We start from the raw sequence: 22,298 nt of genomic DNA on the forward strand, positions 1-22,298 counted from the left end.
TCTTTCCAGGTTTTTCAATTAACTGCACAGTGGAGATGTGAACAGGGTCTGGTTACTTACGATGTTCTTGGCTGAGAACCTGGCAATGTTTCTGAAGGTGCTCCATAGTGCTCTGGAAATCAAACATAAATAGGTTTCGTTTATTTGCTTCTTTTGTAGCCTATTTTATCCTATGCTCTCTGAGCACCAGATTAGACTCATCACTTTCTTCTAGAACATAATTGTCAGCAGATTATTCATCATTCCAAATGGGGTTTCCTCATGAAATACCATGATGAAATACTCTGATGAACAGCTGCTTTAACGTCTACGTAATGAACATACACAATCTCTTATGCCATTTCTAAATTCATCACTGTTCAACAAAGCACAGGAAATCACATCTCTTCATCAAGGTCAATCAACATGTCAGGTATAACACACAACACACAAAACTATCTGTCAATAAACATATTGTCTGTGTTTCCTTTGGCTATCTACTTACTCTGATCCTTTGCTACAGATCCTTCAGGTTGCAATTCCTAGAAAAAAAGGACAAAGTGCAAATTGAGAATAAGATAAATGAGCTCTGTCTTAAGAACTGTGTACTGACAATTTGTTTTCCACGTGTCACTTTACTGTAATAAACATTTCAACTAGCTTGTCAAAGCATCCAATATTCTAAGCTGGCCTAACATAGCTTAGCATGGACAGAAATGATAATGTGCTACTGTCACCAAGAACTGGTTGTTACCACATTAGGGGTATGTGTATTTTCAAAGAAATATTTTTTAAATTTCCTAAGATCTGCCAAACATGTCTGTTTAACACAGTCAGCACATATTTCTGTTGACAAAAAGATAAAACATATTTTGTGCTTCAGCAGAGACACTTAAAATGTCTCAGAAAAGCAGTTGTATTTGAAGACCACAATTACAACAAATGTTGCTGAAGCCCTTTTTATTCACCCCCATTGTGCTTTAATTTATCTGGCTATTTCTGAAGGTAATACCCCCTAACAGACCTTATTTATAGAAGGGGGACAAAATCAGATCGAAACACATGCAAGACCAGAAAGCTGCTTTCTAGTTTATCAAAAGTCCTGGCAGAAAGAAGGCATCTTACCTTTGTTGGGAATGGAAATTTGGAAGGCTCTGCTTTAGTAGGTGTATTAAGAGCTGTCAGGGGAGGTGGCCAAGAGCGGGTCATTTCCTGGAAAGAGATTGAGAGAAGCAACTATCAGGAATTCTGCTGATAGGCACAAAGATTAATTTGGATCTACATCTTCATGTACTTGGGCATGTTTCCCTATGTTTGCTACAAAATGCATAGTATGCTACAAATGCATAGTGATATGCACTACAGGCAAGAACACAGGATGTGCCTGGTGAAACACAAAAAGATGCCAGACTTCTAGGAGGAATCCTTGTGCTGCAACCCCAACCAGCACAGAGTAGCCAGTGGGCACCTGTGTGCAGCTCCTCTCCAGCTCAAACACTGCCCCAAAAGCAGCTTCTGGAGAGCTATTGAGGCATCAGGATTTTGCAACCCCAAGCAACAGTAAGGGAAGTGAATTGCAGAAACCAAACTGTCCCACCAGGACTTCAGCATCTCAGAATAGCATTTGACATCAAGGAACCCTCTCCTCAAGATCAGCACCACTGGCTTGGGAATCCCAGGGCATTTTCATACTGTGCACAGGGAAGGGATAGAAGGGCCACAGCCACCTGGAGCCTGTGCTACTCACAGAGGCAGTTCTGGCACAAGGTTAGAGCATCAGACACGGCATGGTCTGCATGAGCAGCCTGGAGTTACAGTGAGCGAGCAGCAGCCCAGCAGCAGTGCTGTGCACAGGCACAGGGAAGGACACACATGTGTTCCTGCTCAGGGCCACACTGCTGGGACTGGCAGCACAGACATGAGGCAGCTCATCCAGAGCCTTTGGAGGAAGGGCACTTGGGAATGGCAAACCCCTGACTTGATGCAGGAGTAGCTCTGCCTGTCTTGGATGATTTGTCAGTCTTAAACTGCACCAGACTGCATTGCACTTATGTACTGATAGAAAGATTGATCTTACAACTCCAGCTGTATTCAAGGCTGACTCTTATCTTTACTTCTCCCCAGCACACCCCAAAACTAGTGACAGCTACATCTAATGAGTGAACAGAAGCAGAGAGGTATTTTTTCCCCAACCATTACCCTAAGGCATCCAAAATCTAAGCAAAGAGAGAGATCTATTATTTAAGAGTACCTACCCTCAAAATTTCTTCAATGGACTGCACATCAATGGGGTTGGTTTGCTGTAAGAAGAAATACAGAAGCAGCATAAGTTTGTTTGGGTTTTTTACCAACTGACATAAGAAAGGCACACACTCTGTGAACATTTGCTTACCAACAGCTCAATACATTTCATGGAAGCCCATTAGTAATAAAATGCTTGTAAGGATTAAAATCCCCATCAGAAGGGTAGTTAATAATGCATTTCTAAAATGCCTCTTGTTTTCAAGTCCTGGGCAGAGGTGACTGGAGATTCTACCAGGATGCTCTGCCTGGGATGGGGTAAAACTACTCAAACAATGCCACCAGTGGCAAATGGTATTTGCAAAGCTGGTAAATGGAAAAGGGAGCATCACAGGGCATTTGGTGTTGAATAAAGCTGAAACCAGTCTGACTCAATCCCAAAGTTAAACATCCTGATAGTGAGATACAGATGTGGTAGACCTGGTAAAGCACCTGATAAAGGAACAAACATTCTACTGACACTACCAATAACTTATCTAAAGCTGCTGAGCTGACACAGCTGGCCTGAAGAGATCTGACAATCAATCACTTGATACTATAAAAGCCCAGTCCCAAGTTTTAATGGCAGGGTCTTCTAATGTATCCCTTCTTGGAGTTTATGTGTGCATACACTGATGTGCCCCAGCCATGGGGAACACCACTTCCCTTCCACAGATCAGCTCCTCAACTACTAACAAGGCACATGCTTTAAAAGTATCTGTCATTTACATGTCCTTTCCTAAGTGATATCATTAAAGGAGGCTGAAACAGAAAACAACCAAAGAACTGAGTAGTTGTAACCAGCAAAATGCATGCCAGGTCAGTTTCTCATCTACAAACAAGGAATTCTATGGAAGTGTTCAGTCATCAGAATAATTGATGAAAGGGAAAGGCCAGGAAGAATTTATTCACATTCAAGAACTGAACAGTGATCTACAGTGCCCAACCAGAAGGATCTTCCCCAGAAAAAAAAGTAAAGATCAGTGCAAGTAAACACTTCAATAAAGTCCAAAACTGTCATCATTGGCCCTTGCACAGGAAGTCCACTCATCTGTTTCCCACATGCTGCACTATTTACATTGGAAGGAGGAGACAAGGAATGCCTTTCCCTTGCAACCTCATTTGTCTGAGTCGACATAAAGCTCCCAGTGAAGCAGTGCTCATTTGACAAAGCCTTGAATTTCTTCAGAAAATCACACAGGGAGAGCTGCTTCTGACCTTACACACCCAAACAAACGAAAGCTGAGGCACGGCCAGATAAGTCACACAAATGAAAGCAAGGCCTGCAGATGTGTCCCACAGCAGACAGCAGGAGGGGACAGGGAGGGCAGACTGCAAGGAACTACCACATGGCAAGAGACTGGAATCCTTCGTAACTCATGGTGCCAAAAAAGGCACCCCTTTTCCTCTTTTTATTCTCAGCAGCTTAACCTAGTAGCTCAGCCTAATTTACTTCTTAATTCAGTAAGTGGTGAAGAGCAGTCACATTCACTTACATCCCCCTGTCCAAAATGCTTCAGGAAGTCCTGAGATATCCCATGATAACACCACAGAAATAAACTTCCCATGAAACTGGTAAGAAATTAAGATCCTGCCTGGACAAAGTATTCCAAAACTCTCTCTACAATGGATTGATTGCAATCAACCAGAGTCAGTTTACTTCACCCATTTCAGAAACTTAAATTTTATGAGGTGGTAAGTGATGACAAAGTGGAATACAATTAACCTGAAAATAAGAGAATATCTATAACAGCCAGTCTGGACCTCTCTTATCCTTGCCAAACAACCCACATCCCCCTTCCTGGAGTTCTTTCTGATGAGCCTAAAAAGACTTTGACATTGATACAGGTTTACATACACAGAGTATTTATAGTTCAATTGTCAGGAGGATTTATCATAACCCCAAGGGTTCAGTGACTGGTTCTTCACAGGTCCAGGGGCTCAGCAGAAACCACTTTCCTCCTCATGGCACAAAATTTAAAGGGAAACAAACACACAACACTGAACAAGCACCACACAAGTCTGCATTGGCAGCATAAGAACCTCGGTTTTTGTTGGGTTTTTTAGGACACCATTATCAAATCCATAGTGAAATGATTGCTCTAGAGATTACAATTACAGATTGTTTGGAACAAGCACAGGGTCCAAAACACACCAAAACTGTCAGAGTCAGCTGACTGCATGGGGGTTCTGCTCTCAGGTAGGAACTGTGACTGTCCCTGTGTCCCAAATCTGTGGGGCAAACCACCTTTCCCTCCATCCCAGCTCCAGTGACTGAGGACATTTCATCTTTTACAAAGCCATCCAGTTCCTGAAGAAGCTGGGCTTTTCTGCATCCTGAGTATTTTTGCCCCTTTTGTTTGTTGTTTTGGTGCTTTTTTTTTCCCCTTCAAGTCACATCTTGGCTGTGTTTCAGCTTGTTAAACCACTGAACCACCATTAAACCACAACTACCACCCAGCAGCAAGTCATGTCCTTGTCAGCTTTAAGAGAAGAGTTTAGGGGAAAGGAGAAATACAATGCTGCTGCAGGAAGAGCTACAAAGCCATAAAGCTAAAGAAATCCCTGAAAGGAGCTCAGCTCTACTGAGGACTGTGGGTGTGGGAGATCAAATATTCCACATTGCTTTTATAGCCTTTCCTGGGAACACTGTAACGTGCAGACAGACAACTCCAGTTAAGCCTGGTGCATATTTGCTGTCTGACACTGACATCTGTACAATCCCCAGCTTGGATTTCCTTATGCCACATCCACACTCTTTCAGTTTGGGAATAACAGAGGCCCCTCCAAATATTGCTTACAACATATTTTGATGGTCATGGTCAAGCACAATCATGGGACATCCAGAAATTTTGGCTTGCTGGGTTTGGTATGGTGTTTTAGAGCCAGTGTTCCCATCCAAACTGATGCTGTGCTTCTCTAACAGCTAGTTCCCACAGCAATAATACTAATTTAATTACTTATAATATTAATAAGAATACTGATTTAAAAGTAAAAAAAAAAGGAAAACAGCCCCTGAAGGATTCATTACTACTTTGATCATGAACTGAAAAGGACTTGAGGGCAAAATAATGTCAAACATCTACACAAACGTAAGAAGTCATAGAAGTTACTTGAGAAATTAGTTTGTCTCTACTACAACAGGCATGCAGAAATGCACAGGTGCACATACCCACAAAAGAAGAGAGGGAGCTCTTAATTTAGAAAACAATTTAAAATCTGTGCAGGCACTCAATTCACACTGCATAGCAAGTGTGTGAGGAAACTCTCAGAAATACTTCCATGTCCTCTCCTCATGAGCAATTCCAAAATCCACACACTGTCATGAACATAGCTCTGCTCACGCCCCGAGCCGCACAGTCATAGGGAATGAACGAGGAAATCAGGATAATAAACTAAAAACCAAACCCAAACTAAGCTGCCTAAGGAACCACCAGGCACACAAAAGAAACACCCCACTGCCTGTGATACTGTGTGAGCCACAGATACTACAAAGAATAAGCAGTGGTTGTTTTGAGGGTTTTTTTTTCCATAATGAAGATGGGGTTAGAAAGCTTCTAAGGTTATTTCTTTTTCAAAAGATATTCCATTAAAAATTACAGCACACATTTTCATCCCACTCTGTCACATGTGCCAAGTGGAGCTGAAGGACCGTATGGCTCTCATGTGTGCAAGAAGGGGGCTGGAGCTTTCTCCCTGGTCTTTAAATAGTTTGCCTCGTCAGGAGGCTGTGCCAGAGTAGTTTCAAGCAAGATGTCAAAAAAATCGCCTCTCAGAGAGAGTTGGCCATGCATTATTTCAGAAGCCACCATGTGACACTGCCGAGATGTGTGGGCTCAGACAAGGCCAGGGGCAGTCAGAGCACACAGAGTGTGCAAGGGTGAGGACAGGAGGTCTGGAGCTGGCATTAACTGGAACGGATACAGGCTGCCTCTCAGGCAAGCGTTAAGGTGTCGCAGACCTTTCTGTTCTTTCTCATCTCAGTAATTTCCACCCCACTGCTTATCCCTGCTATTTGCAAGCCTCTGCTGTCACAGCCCATTTGGAGATGCCCCCTGACATCCTGTGCACAAACAAGGCCCTTGTTTCTCCATCTTAAGTGAAACTGGTGCTGCAGGTACCAGGCAGTGTAGGAGAGGAACAGCTACAGCACGAGTGCATTGCCTGGTATCTCCTCCTAATTAAAACTGAAATGTGTGTGTGTACAGCTCAAGCATGCCAGCTATTGCTCTTTGCCTGATCTCAGACTGAGCTACTAGCACCAACAAAACCCAAGCAAGTGGTGCAGCAACAATGAGAAAAGCCAATTAGGAGTTCCATGCCCTTCATTCTGCTGTCAGGTTTTCTTTGTTTCCTAATGAGAGCTTTGCCCCTGCAACTATCAGCAGAGAAGGTTGCCAGCTCTCAAAACCCAAACAAACCAATCACATTTTCAGCTGCTTCCCATTTAACACTATGCTTTATTATATTTGAATAGGAATACGTAGTTTTAAATTTATTTTTTCATGTCAACTGCACGGTCATTGCCACTTGAATGCAATGAAGACCACAAGACTGCATGCTTCACTGCATGAAGGCTTAATTTGAAAAAACAGGCAGGACAAAAATCAGACTGAAACCTACCATCCTGTCCTCACTTCACCCATCTGTGCTCAGCCAGTGAAAGCAGGAGGAGATCTTGCATATTAGATGCCTTCTCCTCCTCGCACACAAGTCACGCTAGCGGTAGTAAGCCAATTTACTCTCCCCAAAGCAACTTCCCACCTGTATTTTTGTGCAGTTAAAAATCCATCCTCTCTGTGCTACAGACAGATGCAAGATGGACACACAGGGCATGTTTCCAAAATGACCCAGCCAACAAGAGACAAGGCATATTTTAACCAAGCCTCTACTAATCCTGATGATGGATGCAGTAATGTTCTGCCATGTAGCGAAAGGGGCTGCCAAAACTTGAAGCTCAAACTGTATTGTTGATTGACACAAATACATAAACATGAAAATTCATAAAGGCTTTCGCACACTATCTTGAGGAACACCAGACACCAAGCAGATTCTCTGCCAAGGCTATTTAAGTGTTCCATGTCACAGAACATAAGTCCTACAACTATTTTCATTTTACAAATCTGTAATGCTTCTTATATTGTACCCAATATTTGCTAGAAAATAACTGTTAAATAACCCATAACTAGAAAATCATAATTTATAAACCTTTATGAGGCAGGTATTTTAGATTATGAGAAAAACACAAAGAAAACCTGTCATGCAATCAATGTATGCTTTGCTACCAGCAAATTTCCTGTTCCCTAGAAAGCACACGAAGTCCTTGTACAACGTGGTATTTTCCCATGTGCACTAACCTAGTCCATGGCCTTGTATTCCCTGAGCTATGGATCAGAGATATTTTAATTGCCTGTAGCTAAATGGATTGAAGACAATAGAAAACAACTTGGTTTTGAGGCACATCCTGGTGAAACTTAGTAACCACAACAGCTCCCTGAGGCACAAAACCACACTTTCATTTCCAGCCCAAAGATTCCATCAGCACCCAAGTCCTCTAACAAAACACAACTTTCTCAGCTCTGGCATCAACAGCCTCTTGGGTGGATCTGGGACGACATCACTGTTACAGCTGCTGCAATTAAAAAAAAAAACCCTGCAAACCACTGGAGAAGTGACTACACAGGGGAAACAAGGATGAAAAGCTAACAAAATTTTCAAAATTGTGTCAAGTAAAAAATATGCAGGCAGGTAGTCAATGTAAGATCTTCTTCTGATTTCTTTCATGTTAAGAAATTGTAGGGATTTGGGGTTTTGCTCATTTCCTTTTTAAAGTTCATGCAAGAAGTATTAGTGCTTTTAAAAGGAAAAAGGTGGAGTCTGAGCTAAAGATTACAAGTGTAAGTCTTTGCACTGTTGCCTGTGAGCTTTGAATTAAATCAATAACAAATCAAGCTAAAGTGTGTGCAAACACTTCAAAGAAAGCTGTATTTTAGGGATGAAACCATCCCTTCCTTGACTTCACATTTCCCTCATATGCAAGTGTGAGAATACTGCATATATTTAGGTTTTTCTTGGTGCTATTTTTCTATTAAGCTCAAAAACATTTCATAAACATACAACAAAAAGGGACTTACATTACTGTAATGAAACCTTTATAGACACAATTTGTATAAAATCTCAAATCATATGGATCTTAGTATGACTTAATGACTGACTTCATAAGCTATGGCTGCAGATTTTAAAGGCCATTTTATTACAGGGAGTATTGTCTGAGGTTTCATTACTACTGTAAAATACCATACTTGGCAGCAGAGTCCCTTTAACAGCAGCTTAAGCTGTTCCAGAAAATTCAGGAAGCTGCTGTCACAGAACAACAAATCTGTGAGCAGTGAAGGCAATTTTCTCAGCAGGTTGCCCAAGACTAGGATTAATTTTCACAGGAGAAATTACTGCAAGACACATCATTTTTGGCACAGAAAAAGAAATCTCACTCCATTTCAAGAGAAACATGACAACCACAACAACAAAAAAAAAACCCCAAACATAAGGTAGAATACAAAAGGATGAAAAGAGAAAACTAAACACAAATAAAACTGAAATAGCTTAAATTTTATAAAAACCTTTTATCAGATTCTCTTTGTGGAAAGCAGTAACAAGGTAGCACACACAGCAGCAGCTGTAAGAAATACATCTTTGGGGATGCACTTGTTTGAGTTTTGTGCCAGCTTCAGGTAGCCAGATGGGTGGGTTAAGCTATGGAAAATGAGCAGCAACAAGCAACACATCCTGGGTCTCCCCTCTCACCAGCCCAGTTCTTCAACCTAACGGAGTGAGACTGGAATAATTCCAGCAAATCAAAGCAAAGCTAGAGTAGATCTGCTTGTTTTTGCTTCCAGTGTTAAGTTTCACTTCTGTGGTTCATGAAAAACAAAACCTATTTATGCTTTTAGCTGCATGCACACTAAAATAATGCCGAGGCACTACAGAAATGTACAGAAGGATTCTGTCTTATCCAGCCAGATAAAGTCTTTGAAATTACACTATAAAACCATTTGTTTTCTCATTTGTGTTTATGCCACTTGCTTGATGTCACAAGACTTCATTGTAGACTACAAATCCAATCTACCAGTCTCAGAGTCCACAGGAGCCTTCTAAAATAATTTCTCTGGGTTCCATTTCAGGTCCTCTGTGGGCCCCAGGGTTTCACCAGCAGCTCACCTGTAGCCAAGTTCCCTGTGGACAGTTCCACAAGCACACTTAACTCATTTGAGTCCACGCCTCTCTTTTCCAAGGCAACACCAAAGTTATTCCACTAAAAAAATGCCACACCACCTTCTCTTCTGCTTCTACCCACAGCTCAACTCAGCAGCCCAGCTCCAAGTGAAGACAGCAGCTCCAGCCTGTCACTGCCCTTGTAGCAGTTTTGAAAATAAATAAATCCATTCCCATGAGCTTTCTTCAGCTGACACTGAATGATCCTGGCAATTTAAGCATTTCACATCAAAATACTCAGCAAACAATGGTTGTACTGTCCTGTTCCTGCGTGGGTGCCTGCAGGAAATAAAACATTCTTTAAAGATTTTACACGCTTTTCTAACCCTCAGATGGATTATTTTGCTCAATCTAAAAATAAATACATGGCCCTCCTTGTGTTCAAACAGCGTAAGAAAAACAAATTGCTGTTTTGTCTTTCTTTGACTGAAGTAGCCAAGGGGGTTGTGTCCTAGGGGAACAGACTGTTGATATGTTTTAATGAAGGATTCATTACAAATCCTGAGCTGCTGACAAAAATTTGTGCATCTCTTGTTAGCCTCCATCTAATAATAACATAACTGAAATCCAAACAAAGCAAGCATGGAAGTTAAGTGCAGCATCACCTGTACATTGCCATGCAGACCAGGACTCCAGCCAAGGCTGATTATCTCTCTAGTAAATTGCTCTGCATAAAGAACCTCCACACAAGAGCACCTCTCCACTGCAATGACCATCTGTAGAGTAGCTCTCAAAAATCTAGCTCTGACCCTTGATTCCACAAAACTTTCTTCCCTACTGTTCCCCTTAAGGTCTCTCCAGTAAATAATTTTTAATACTGCTTAATGTGAATCTGTAAGTATTGTGCCCATGAAAGGCTGAGGTGGTGTCCCCTTGTTCCCTGCAGAACGAACACACAATTTTCTTTCAATGTAAGCATTTGAGTGAGAGCAGCAAGCCACTGTTTCAGGTATTTTCTCATGTTCAGTACCACCTCATTGCAATTTATGCTCGTAGATATAATGTACAGTATTTTGAATAGCATGACTCTAGCCTACTCCAGAAAAAAAGCTGGTCACTGCAGCTGAAACAACACAAGATAAGAAAATAATAACTATGCTTGTTAAGACCATCAAGGAAACTGGGGCTTTTGGTGGTGAGAGGCATCCTGTGGATCTGAGGATCACTTCAGATAATTAACTGCTGCTATCTCTCAGAAATGCTTTCCATTTCCAAAGACCACTTTCCCCTTGGAAAACAAGCAGAGTTAGATTTATGATGGCAGTGGTGGCACGTGGTGCACCTCCCCTTAAGGACTCAGTAAACAAGACTTGGAGATGCAGGCTCTCCCAGCTGTTTGAAAGCACCCTCAGCTCCTCCCTGCATTACCAACACTGCCAATAAAAGTTTGGGAAATAAAACAAATTGAAGAGGCAGGCTGGAGCCTGGAGCAACACCACGAGTTCCACACCAGCACCAGCACATCTCTGTGCTGCTGCTTGGGACAGACCACACAGCCTGGGGGAGCTAAAAAGCATCAGTCACCAGGATCAGTGCATCAAAGGAGAAGGCAAGTGGGAGGAACATGAATAAAGGGATGCTTGTTAGTACATCTAAGGATGGTATTCCCAAAGGAAAAAAGAGAAGAAAACAGATGTGTTGAAAGGATAGGAATTGTATCTCTCTCCCTAAGAAAATGAAGTTCTTAACTCAGAGCTTACATGCTGTTTTTAAACTTTCATGGAAATGGAAGAATTATCTTTAAATGCTTCAAACCAAGGAACTTGCAAGGGAAAAAATAGCAGGATATCCTTTTGCTTGCAAAGGCAGCTTTCACTATTGTTTTATAACTGAACTAAATGCAAAAAAAAATATTTCTAGATTTTATGTTTTGTGGTTGGAACAGCAAGGTGCCTTGTTACTATCACTACTATCATGTCTACACAGATGAAAGTTATCCTCAAGACAAATATTGGACAAGTCTCTTGGAAGCTCCCTGTCTTGCTAAAGACAATGGGAAACCAGAGCAAGTCCTGTCCACCAATTACCTGGTCACTCTTCTATTTAGTATGCTCAACCGAGTGACCAGGTAACTAAAAGTAGTCTAACTTGAAAACAACTTAACTTATACTTTCAGCTGTAAAAGCAGCATCCGAGCTTGACACTGTCTGCTCCCAGGAGATGTTTGTTATTACTCAGCTGAGCACGCACCAACATTTTCATCCTCTCCTCAGCAAACAGCTTTGTGCACTCAGCAAAAAGCTCACAGCACCCTGAGCTTGTTTGCCAGGTGGGAACAGAGGCCAGGGCTGGACAGAGCCTTCTAGAACCTTCTTTGCTTATGCTGTCCCTAGAATAACCAAGCCACAATATTTTAAATCTGTATCTAGAAGACGCTTGCCTTTGTGATTCAAAATGCAAGGTTCCTTAAAAGACATTTTTATCATTCCCTAACCTCTGCATTAAAGGCTGCAGACGGTGTTCCCCAAGTCCCAGAAATTCTTTATGGCCAGGCTCACACACTGCAGAGCTGTCACACACAATTTTTACCTGCAGCCAAGTGAAGCAGGAGGTGCTGAGCTAATGCACCTGGCTGGCATTTGAGAAGTGATCCTTGTCCCTCAGGTGTAACAGGAAGGCTCCAGGCCATCAGCCTCCCAGGATCAAAAAGCTATCAGAAAATGCTGAGAGGATGGGAGAGTTCACTGTTTCTTTCCTTGTTTGTACAATCTGGAGGGAAGCAATGGCTTTTTTGCTTATTTAACATATTGTCCGAATGGCTTGGAATCAAAATCCAAACAAGGAGAGATGATTATAAGTACCAAGACACCAACCAACCTCTGCTTAAGGAAAAGCTTTCTCCATCTTTCCTGATGCATCCTAGGGACAGCAAACTGGAGAAGACTACAGATATTTCCAGATTTTCTGTATCACCGTTTCACTGCCCATAATTTCCTTCCTACATAATTGCTCAAATGATGCCAATGTTTGTGAAAAGTTCCCATGAACCAATGGCAAAATACTCAAATAATTTAAAATACCTCAGGGATGTGAGCAGGCAGGTTCATAATTCGTAGCCATGATGGATAGGGCTCACCACCTTTGTGTACTGTGACTGTTTTATGTCCTCTCAGGCAATGTCTCTACATTGTAATAGTTTCACATGCAATCCTTAGACTCCTGAAAGCTGGACAATCATTTCCCTACATGTGCACCACAGAAGGCTCTGAGGAAATGTCTAAGGGAAGGGTAGGACATACCCAAGGGGTTGCTGCTACCATAGCAAACAGAAAAATAAATACCACACTGCTTCTCATCTTGCTTTCATTATGGAAAAATGTGCAATATTATTGTGGTAACATCAATACTGCATTGGCAAAGAGGGGCAGGAATGGAACTGACCTGCACCAAGGAGGCAAGGGATGTCCTTTGCATTGGTAAAGCACAGATGGCATTCCTTCAGCACACCCAGCCAAGGATTAACAAAGCAAAAATGCAAAGAGACAAGTAACGTGACAGCCCAAGAGCAGCTTCAGTAAAATGCCTACTTCAAGTGAAAACATTCAGGCTGAATACACCACACCTTTAGAGAACAGATGGTGTCCAGCCAAGTCTGATTTACAACTTGGTCTGAACAGCAGTGAGCTGACAGGCTGATGAAAGAAACCAAAGTATTCCTTGTCAGAAGAGAAATAGGTTGAATCTAACACAACTTTGTCTCCTGTTGCATGAATTCACCCTATATCTTCCCAAACCTCTAGCATTCTTCATAAGCCACTGCTATTCAAAACACAACATGCATAAGTCATGTTTAAAAAAACTAATGCTCTTAAGCCAAGTTAAAAAAAACATAAGCTTTAGAAGAAATAGATATCACAGAGTTAATAAGGAATCATTCCACACACTGTTTATTTTACAACAAACTTGTAAAATGCTCAGTCACTCTGCCAGTGTGCTTGCTCTACAGAAACATACTTGTAAACACATACAGCAGTTCACCTTAAAAAGCACGGGGAAGTGCTCACTCACTTCTCCCCTTGGGGGTGCTTTCAATTCAATAGTGTATTAAAACAAATACTCGCATTTAGGCTCTAATTCAAGACAAATTCTCTTAAAATTATGCTAACACAGAAACGGAATTCTCTCATCTCCCAAGAAAAGGAAAAAAATAAATATTGCTATGTTGTTGCTACTCTTTCTAACTTTGAGCAGTGAAAAAGTTTTGAAAACAAAGCTTTTTTGGAGTTTTTTTAATGGTCAATTTTTTTTTCACTTAGTGAATTTAGATAACATTTCTGACTGTGGCATAACCTAAGCTACATGGCAATCTCTTGAATAGCCAAAGTTCCTATTTGTCTTCAAAGGAAAGTGCATATTTGAACAAGTCACCTAAACTGGAGTTTCTGTAAGTAATGAGAGTTTAGGTCAAGTTTCATAACTGGTCAAAAATTAGTCTACAAGCCAAGTACTATTGAGCTCTATTTCCTTAGCAGCCAAAGCAAACATCACCCCTGTTCCTTCCTCCTTTGATTCCAGAAAAGCTCCATCTGAAGAACAGACAGAAAGGCCAAAGTAGCTGAATTCAGTGTCCTGGAAAAGAGGGACTCATAGAAGGCCATAGTGTCTTTTATTAGATGAAGAAGGCTGTGGGGAAGGGAGGGGACAGAGGACACTTTCCAGCATCCAGCCCTTGTTGGGTCTGAAATGAGCACAAAGTGATGTCAGCTGCAGTTTGTCTCCCTGTGGTTGGGTACACACAAAGGAAGCTGGGCTGATGGCAGGGAATGCACCCAGACTTTTTGCTTGGAGTACAATGGACTGCCAAGATACCCCTGACTGCGTGCAAAAAGAGCATCTCAATATCTAATGACATTTATGAACCATTTGATCAACAGAACAAATTGGCAAGAAAATGCAACACTGCTAAAGCAGTTTGGAGGAGAAATTGGTGTGTCGAAAAGCAGGAGATCAAAAATTATCACCTTTTCCAACAGGGAATTAAAATATTCTGCTGACTTGAAAAAATACAACACTATTTTGTTGTCTAAGTAATAAATGCTCATCATTATGAAGAGAAAAACTGGCATCTAAAGCTTGGGAGGGAGAAGGATGTTAAAGATAATTCAGACAGCAACATTGTTAGACATCAGAGAAAATGAAAAACGAGACCTGAAACTTCAAAGCACAGAACAACAACACAAGGAAACAAATAAGAGAGGCATAACTCACATAAAAACAGACTGCACTGAGTATTGTGCCAGGGCAGGAACACTACTTGCTGACTTCATTTCAAAAACTGCCATATTGCTGTAGTCAAGCTTTGGTGAGCTCTGGCAATCTCATGCCCTACCCAGAGCAACTGGGAAGCCCTTTTCCATGCAGGACTGTACCAGCTCGTACAAACAGCAGGGAAACTCCTCTGCCCTTGATGCTGGTGCTCACTGAAAACCATAGAGCTGACCAATACCTCAGTGAGACACCTCCCTGCTGCAGCAGCCACTGGTGCAAGAGCACTGTGATCAGTGCCCACGAAGGAAAAGCAGTACCACCAGATTTGTCATCACTGTGCTGATCCACTATTCCTATGGAGCATTCTTAAGCTGCAAAATGCCACTTCCACTGAGGCTCACTGGTAGCCAGTAAAAAAAAACTCCTATAAAGTAAGAAACACAACACAAAGCACATGCTAAACATTTTCCTATACTTAAACAAAGCAAAGAATCAGATCAAAGTCCAGGAGGTGCTCAAAGTAGCATTAGGAGAGTGCTAATGTGATGACCAGGGTAGGAAGATAAATCTTGTGTTTCATTCCTGGAAACATATCTCTTGAACCAGGAGTCTACAGCCAAAATAATTCAGAGGCTTGAAAGAGGCAGATTCCCTCTCTGAGGAAACATCTCCAGTAGCATTTGTGACCACCAAAGCAGAGACCTCCAGGCTGGCACTTACCTATGAAGTACTGCTTGGCCAGGGAGAAGCACAACCACACACAGGTGTTTTAAGACTTCTCTTGTTTATAAGCTTTTTCATCCTTCAGTAACTAGAGAAGTTAACTCCATTTACATCAGGCAATTATTACAAGACTCACTAAAAACACTCCCCTCTCCCTGCCAGCCCGTCCTTCAGCGACCTGCTCCCAGTCAGATGAGACAGGCAGACCCAGACACGGCCTCCACAGGACTTCACGGGGCTGGGTGCCTGCCTGGGTTTCACCTGGTCCCGCTGAAGCCAGCTGCTGACCCCACCCTGGCACCGGCTGGGTGCTGCACTTACCTCTCTGAACATGTCTTACTGCCTTCCCACATGGCAGGGCAGATTTCCTGTTTTCATACATTGCCTTGTCAGCCCTAATCAGTGTCAATAGGTTATGGTGTCTTTTGTGCTGGCGGCGTCAGCCCTGACAGGAAAGAACTTTTAATCTCTTCCCTCACACCGAGCCATGAGAAGCTGCAGGCACTCCCAGACATAACTCCCTTGGCTCCTCTCCGAAAAATTCTCTCAAGCACTCGGTTGCTTAGCAATATTTGCCTTCCCCCTGTACGGTTCAAATTGGCAACATCTGTCCCTTTGGCACTTTCCACTTGTGCAAGAAACAGTGCAGAGAGTTTCAGAAATCTACAGAGAGGTTGGTGGAGCATGATTCGCATGAGCCATCAGAGCTGCTTTGGCATTTTATTGCTGGTTTATTTCAAGCCTGGATAGAATATGCGGCTTCTTCCAAAGGAGATGCACACAGGGGAAAATCCTCTTTTGCATCCCGTGGGACTGACCTATTAAATCAAATACAAGTAGCTTTTTCTGTTTACATAACTACACCCGCATGCTCTGGCTTGGTTTAGCTGAAAAACCCAAACAAAACACAGCACTGACATACAATTCTTTCCTGTCAACTGGGACTGACTGTGACTTCTCCTAAGATATTGCATGCTCATCAAGGGAGAGAAAAACAAGAGAAGCCAAAATGTGTTTATGCATTTAAAAATGCAAAAGCTGTGTGCAATCCTGACCTCATAACCACTAGTCAAAAGCCAAACTGCCTGTGGCCCATGCAACCATTCCAAGGGGCAGTGATCAAGGTCATTGCCTCTGGATGTACCTGCAACCCAGCGAATGACGGGAACAAGAAATCAAAATAATTTAAGAGCATAAAAAGTACCAACTGCTTTCACTTCTGAGAGCCAAAAGGGAACATGGAGAAGACCCAAGGGAAAGGATTTGTCTTTGGGTACTTGGACAAGGAGCAGCACAGAATCCCACAGTAAACCTTCCTCTGGCTGCAATTCATTTCTGCTCACACCACAATGCCCAGGGCTGTGAGAAAGGCCTTGGCCGGCACAGGTTTGGATATTTACATGGAAGTTGTTAGGGAAGCCTAAGCCTACCAAAACGACAGTTTCAGCTCTTACGGTGAGGTTGAGGTTAACTTTTTTTGCCTTTAAAACTTTTCTTATCCAAAACAGTCAGAAACAGTAACAATTCTCATTCATGTTTGATCTGCTTCTTTAGCAGTCACACACACCAGCAACAAGACAAATTGACACAATGCCTGTGGGGAAGCATGGAAACCCTTCTCCAATAACCTAAGGCACTTCTGATTATAAAAAGGGGAGCAGAGACGACACAGAAGTAACACTTTGTTACCTGTCTTGGTGCAAAGCAGGGAAAATAAAATATTCAAAAAAGGAATACAAAGGGCAAGGGAAAAAAACCCAAACAAAACGCAATCTCCCTTCTATTCAGTAAATGAGAAATACAGAAAAGATTGGTAGAAAGATAACAGTAGCTTAATGCTGACTACTGTGTTTCATTACATAAGACTAACAGTGCTTAATTTTGAAAGGATGCAGAATTAAAACAATATATTTATTTCTACTTTACAGGATTCACCTGTCTGACAGCTTCTGCCAGTAGAAAAACTCAGGTGCCATGAAGAGAAGTCCAGTGAAAAATTATCTACCTAGAACAGACTTTTTATATATTTTCCATCCAAACACCTTAGTAGGTATTTAGTAATTCCTATTTACTATATAACAACCACATTTTAATTGGTGAACATTGATAAATGTTTACTGAGGAAAACACAGCTCAATGACAGCAACTTGAACACAAGGATTATACAGCATTACCAAAAAGACTTAACACATCTGGGCTGCTTCATTGTTGCTTAGGGGTTCTAAATGGCTGCTTCCCTATTTGCTTCTCACAGGCAGGAGAGTCTGGTGGGGCCCCATTACACAAGGTAGAAGGAGCTATGCCCTAACACCCCCAAAATTTTTGAGATAACAAAGCCAAACCTTCAACGAGCATCAAGGGCCGTACATTCCTCCATACACTATGCCCTTAATAATGCTTGAGGATTTACAAACACCCTCCCTCAAAACAGCCTGAATGCCTCTTCCCCTGCTGTCAAACTGATTCCCTTTCACACATCACAGTCTGTGTCAATGGAGGCAATACAAGGGTCTTTGTTGGTGCTGCAGCCCTCCTAGAGACATGGAGAGGGAGAATGGCTTTAAAAGCATCTTTGTTTAGGTGTCGGAGAAGAGGAAAAACGTGGCGCATGAAGAGAAGGGACATGCTTCTTCATGTGTGCTACATTTTTATGCCTTCTCACAACAAATTTGGGAAGATGCCTTAAAGGGACAGTGATGACATTTGAAAGTGAAGGCTTTGATTTGGGGAAAAGGGGAAAGAGCTGTTTAGTGTCTCTGTGAATGCAAAGTGAGTCACTGTGCTGTTATCCACTGTGGATTCATTCACTCTGCAGTGAAACTGTGTGCCTGTTTGGCCTGGAAGGCTGAACTTTTCAGTGTTCCCATGAGCAGGAGCTGTCAATAATGAATTCACAGCTGCAGGTGAAACATGCCTTAGAAATTCAATTAACCAGAACACATGTTGAGGAAATGGCTTCCCTAAGTCATGTCAAGGGAGATTACAGGAAAAACTGTACTTGGCATGTGGCTGTTCAGTAAACTGGGGCCAAACAGTTCAGGGAAGAGGAGGGAAGAACGGCAGAGTTTCTGCTAGTCTAGAACTATTCACTGTCAGGGTCGTTGCAGGGCAGGAACCTCCCCATAGTTCCTGTTTTACCAAGAAATAAATAGGGGACAACCTTCCAGCCAATATACTCTCAAGCAGCCTCTCTTGTACAGGACGCTGAGCACACAGGCCATATACCCAGGGGTGCCACCTCACTGTTTCCCCCTTTTCTCCCTCCAGGCTTCAGCCCTGGAGGGCTCTATTATCAAACAGATGTTCATCACTAAGACCAAACAGAAGTAAGCAAATGTGACAATGACAAGACTGAAAAAAGCAGAAATCAAAATAATGTGTTTTTCACTAGAGCTTACAGAACCATTATCCAAAACGCCTGTATTACTCCCCGCCTATGCACAGAAAACAATCAGAGGATACAGCCTAAAGATCCCTCGTGCAAAGCAGGATCATTCAGCATATTCACAAAAAACGTTCCTCTGTCAGCTTCAAAATGGATTAAGCATATAATTAAAATCAGGATCCTGGCTTGTGCGAAACCATATTTTATTATCTTCAATTCCCTTTTTACTGTGTTCTTACTTTGCCACAGATGTAATAGAAGGAGCATGAGCAATGGTACTCCTGCATTGGCAACTGTAGGATTTTCATGGGCATTTGGACTCAGACTCGTGCTCAACAGGAAGTGAGAAAAAGCTCTCATTCAGCACACAGCATCATATCTAATGCTGCCCTATCAAAACTCATATTAAACCAGTGTTACATGAGATGACAGAAGAAGCATGGGGATGGGAAAAGAGATAAGACAATAAAGCAGATGAGACAACAAGATAATGTAGGAGGTAATGCCCTGCACTGCTTTCTTTCTCTCCCAGGAGTAAAATCTGGTTAAGCAAATAAGGTAATGTGGACCTCAGTGAACTTCCTGTTTTCAGGTGTGATGTGCAATGTCAAACCTACTTGGTAGCAAATAAAGCCTTTCAGCATTAAAGTATTTTCACAACTTCTCGGCAATATCATTTTGACAGTTTCCTCTCATTTTCCACAAGATACTGCCTACAGCCATTTGCAGCTGATCCACACCCTTTTCCATGAAAAACAGACTGCACCCACTCTCTTCCTTTTCATTCCAGAGGCAGCAAAATACAATTTGAAACAACCTCCATAGCTCTCCTTGCCCAGCTGCCTTAGGACCATGGGATCCTACATCCCATAGGGCACAGCAATCACATCAGGACTGAAGGATGAGCACAGTAATTCTCCAAAATGTACCAGGGGACCAAATGCCTTTGAGCCCACAAGAGGCCAAGCCACGAGGCAGGCAGAGTCAGTGTGCAGGTCCCTTGGTACAGCTGAAAATGGGCTTCAAAGGGCACAGGAAAAGGAGATGCACTTGCTGAACACCACACGTACAATGCTGCTCCTCCTCCTCCACTCCTTTACCCGCTTTCTGCCTCCATCCCACATGACAAATCAGAGAGGTGGCCTTGGGTCAGCAAAAACAGATGGAGTACCACAAGAAAACTTGCAATATCAAGTCATACTTTCCTGTGGGTCTACAGTGAGATTTTACCACCTTACAGAAGAGAATCATGTGCTGTTCACGGTCACAAAGCCCAGGTGACCACAAAATCCACTGCACTGCTGGCTGTCCATATTCAGTGAGGATTTCACCACCACTCAGAGTCCTGACACTCTGCATCAACACTTTATCTTCTCACCATATCATTTCCCTTTTCTTTTCAACAAGTCTTAGTGGAAAACAAAAATTATGGGCACAGAGGCAGGTTCAAACCATAAAACCTGCTGCAGCCTCACTGAGAAAATAACAGAAAAATCACAGGAAGTGTCACATTTTCACCATTCAAACAGGTATCTCGCACCCAGGTCAATCTCAAAATGCACCTTCCAAACACACAGAGTCATCACTGCTTCTGGAAGTCACTGCTGTTTGACGAGCTGTTCTCCCACAGCCAAACCTACCCTGATCCAACAGACATCCCCAAAAATTGCACTCACCTCTATGGGCTCGGAAGGGGTTTCGAATTTGGACAGTTCTGCTTTGGCTTTTGCCTTCAAATCTGAGAGATCTTCATCAGTCTCTTCCTTGGGCTCAGAAGGGGTTTCCAACTTGGATAGTTCAGCTTTAACTTTGGCCTTCAAATCTGAGACATCTTCATTGGGTCCTTCATGGTATTCCTCCAGGAGAGGTTTGAGCTCCAGGGATTCAAATGATGCCTGATCTTGGCCATCCATGGGTCTGACATAGGCAGTTGGTTTCTGCTGCATTGCACTGGCTTTTGATGTCAAAGAAGGGGGAAAAGTCTGAGAGGAAGGCTGAGTGGTGCTGGTCAAGGTAACGGCTGGGCTGTCCCGACTTTCCTTCTCCTGTGATCCTGTCACTAAGTCCTGTAATGATTTGGTTTGACTGTAGGTTGACCCATGACTTTTGCTGCTGTTCTGTGACCTGGAATTGACATGCTGGCTGGAATGTAGAGGTGACAGGGGTGCCACGGGAGAAGACAGCAAACATGGCAGGAACGGGGAAAGTGCCAGAGGGGAGTCCTGCAGGCCACGAGCACGACCTTCCCCGCTCCCAGGCTTGCCATTGTGGCTGTGGGGAAAGCCTGCCTGAGTGTCCCGGCCACCACGGCCGTGCTCCTGGCTGTGGCTGCGAGCGCCGGGTAAGCTGCGGCCCTTGCTGTGCAAACCTGAAGCTGGTTCTGTTCCTGACTGTGCCTTTTGGTAGTGACTGGAGTGGCTTGGAGGACGAGGGGGTACAAGCATGGGTCCCACGGGTGGACGGCGGGTCAGGTGCTGGAATGAAGATGGCAATGTACGGATGGCCTTCTCAGGGAAGTACGGGCGATCAGGCTGTCCAGGGGGAAACTGAGGGGCAACGCTCTTTGGAATCCCTATAAGGTTTTGACAAGATTTGTTGCTCATGAACTCCTTGACCTCCTCATAATTGCCCAGCATGTTCTGAATTCGGCTTGACAACTCATCTCCTTTATTAGTCTGCAACAGAAGAACAAAGAGGTGGACATTTCAAAAGCCGCCCAAGAGATCCAGCTCAGGAAGAGACATGCTTCAGGATCTTAAGTTAATCACCACACATCACCATGAGTGAAGTTAGGCAAGCTCATCTTGATCCTGCAAATCTCTCCAAAGCAGATGGGACTGCCTGAGCCACTATCAAGCCAAGCTTGGTGCACCTGCAGCCTCCAGGAGTGCTAACATCAGATTCATTTGTTACACCCACAGCTGCAGACAGACAGCCAAGCTACTCCTCAGCACCCTCCCTCAAACTACAGGAGGCCAGCCCAAAGTCCATGCTGCTCTTGCACAACCAACAGAGATTCAAGCACATACTCTCTGAGGAACTGGGAAGATGCTGTGTTTGTATTTATCATGCTCAAGTCTGCTACACCCTCAGCAGAGCACAGCTCTCCTCTTCCCCTCCCAACCCCCCGTAACATTACCTTGTAGGGTTCTGCAAAGAGGGGAGTTTTCTCAGAGAACTGTTTTTTGTCTTCCAGAACCTCCTGACTCCGTCTCTCTTTCTCTCGAATCCGCAGCAAGTTTCTGTCCTCATTGCACAAGCTTTAGGAAGGAGAGAAAGGAAGGATGATTAACATGGTACACCGGTGTTATCAACAAGTATCTACTCTGTACAGAAACCCTGGCTTCAGACAATGGCATACACCCAGAATGAAAGTAACTTTGAAATCCATGGGATAGTTACAGCTGACAAATCAGTTACATCAAGAATTTGCTGCACACCAAGGTATATG

At 43.0% G+C, this 22,298-nt stretch overlaps 1 protein-coding gene across 2 annotated transcripts in view; it reads right to left on the reverse strand.

The window, feature by feature from the left end:
* AFF1 (AF4/FMR2 family member 1) overlaps window positions 1–22,298 on the reverse strand; it is a 67,200-nt gene that overhangs the window by 22,083 nt on the left and 22,819 nt on the right. For both annotated transcript variants that reach the window (XM_039710367.1, XM_039710366.1), the window contains 6 exons: window positions 21,987–22,107; window positions 20,524–21,522; window positions 2,235–2,279; window positions 1,105–1,191; window positions 485–521; window positions 61–112 (listed from right to left, as the gene is read on the reverse strand). In XM_039710367.1, the coding sequence (XP_039566301.1) occupies window positions 61–112; window positions 485–521; window positions 1,105–1,191; window positions 2,235–2,279; window positions 20,524–21,522; window positions 21,987–22,107 (1,341 nt within the window). The remainder of the gene's footprint in view (window positions 1–60; window positions 113–484; window positions 522–1,104; window positions 1,192–2,234; window positions 2,280–20,523; window positions 21,523–21,986; window positions 22,108–22,298) is intronic.

The sequence above is a fragment of the Passer montanus genome, unplaced genomic scaffold, assembly GCF_014805655.1.
Source record: "Passer montanus isolate IOZ18808 unplaced genomic scaffold, ASM1480565v1 scaffold23, whole genome shotgun sequence".
Taxonomy (NCBI): Eukaryota; Metazoa; Chordata; class Aves; order Passeriformes; family Passeridae; genus Passer; species Passer montanus.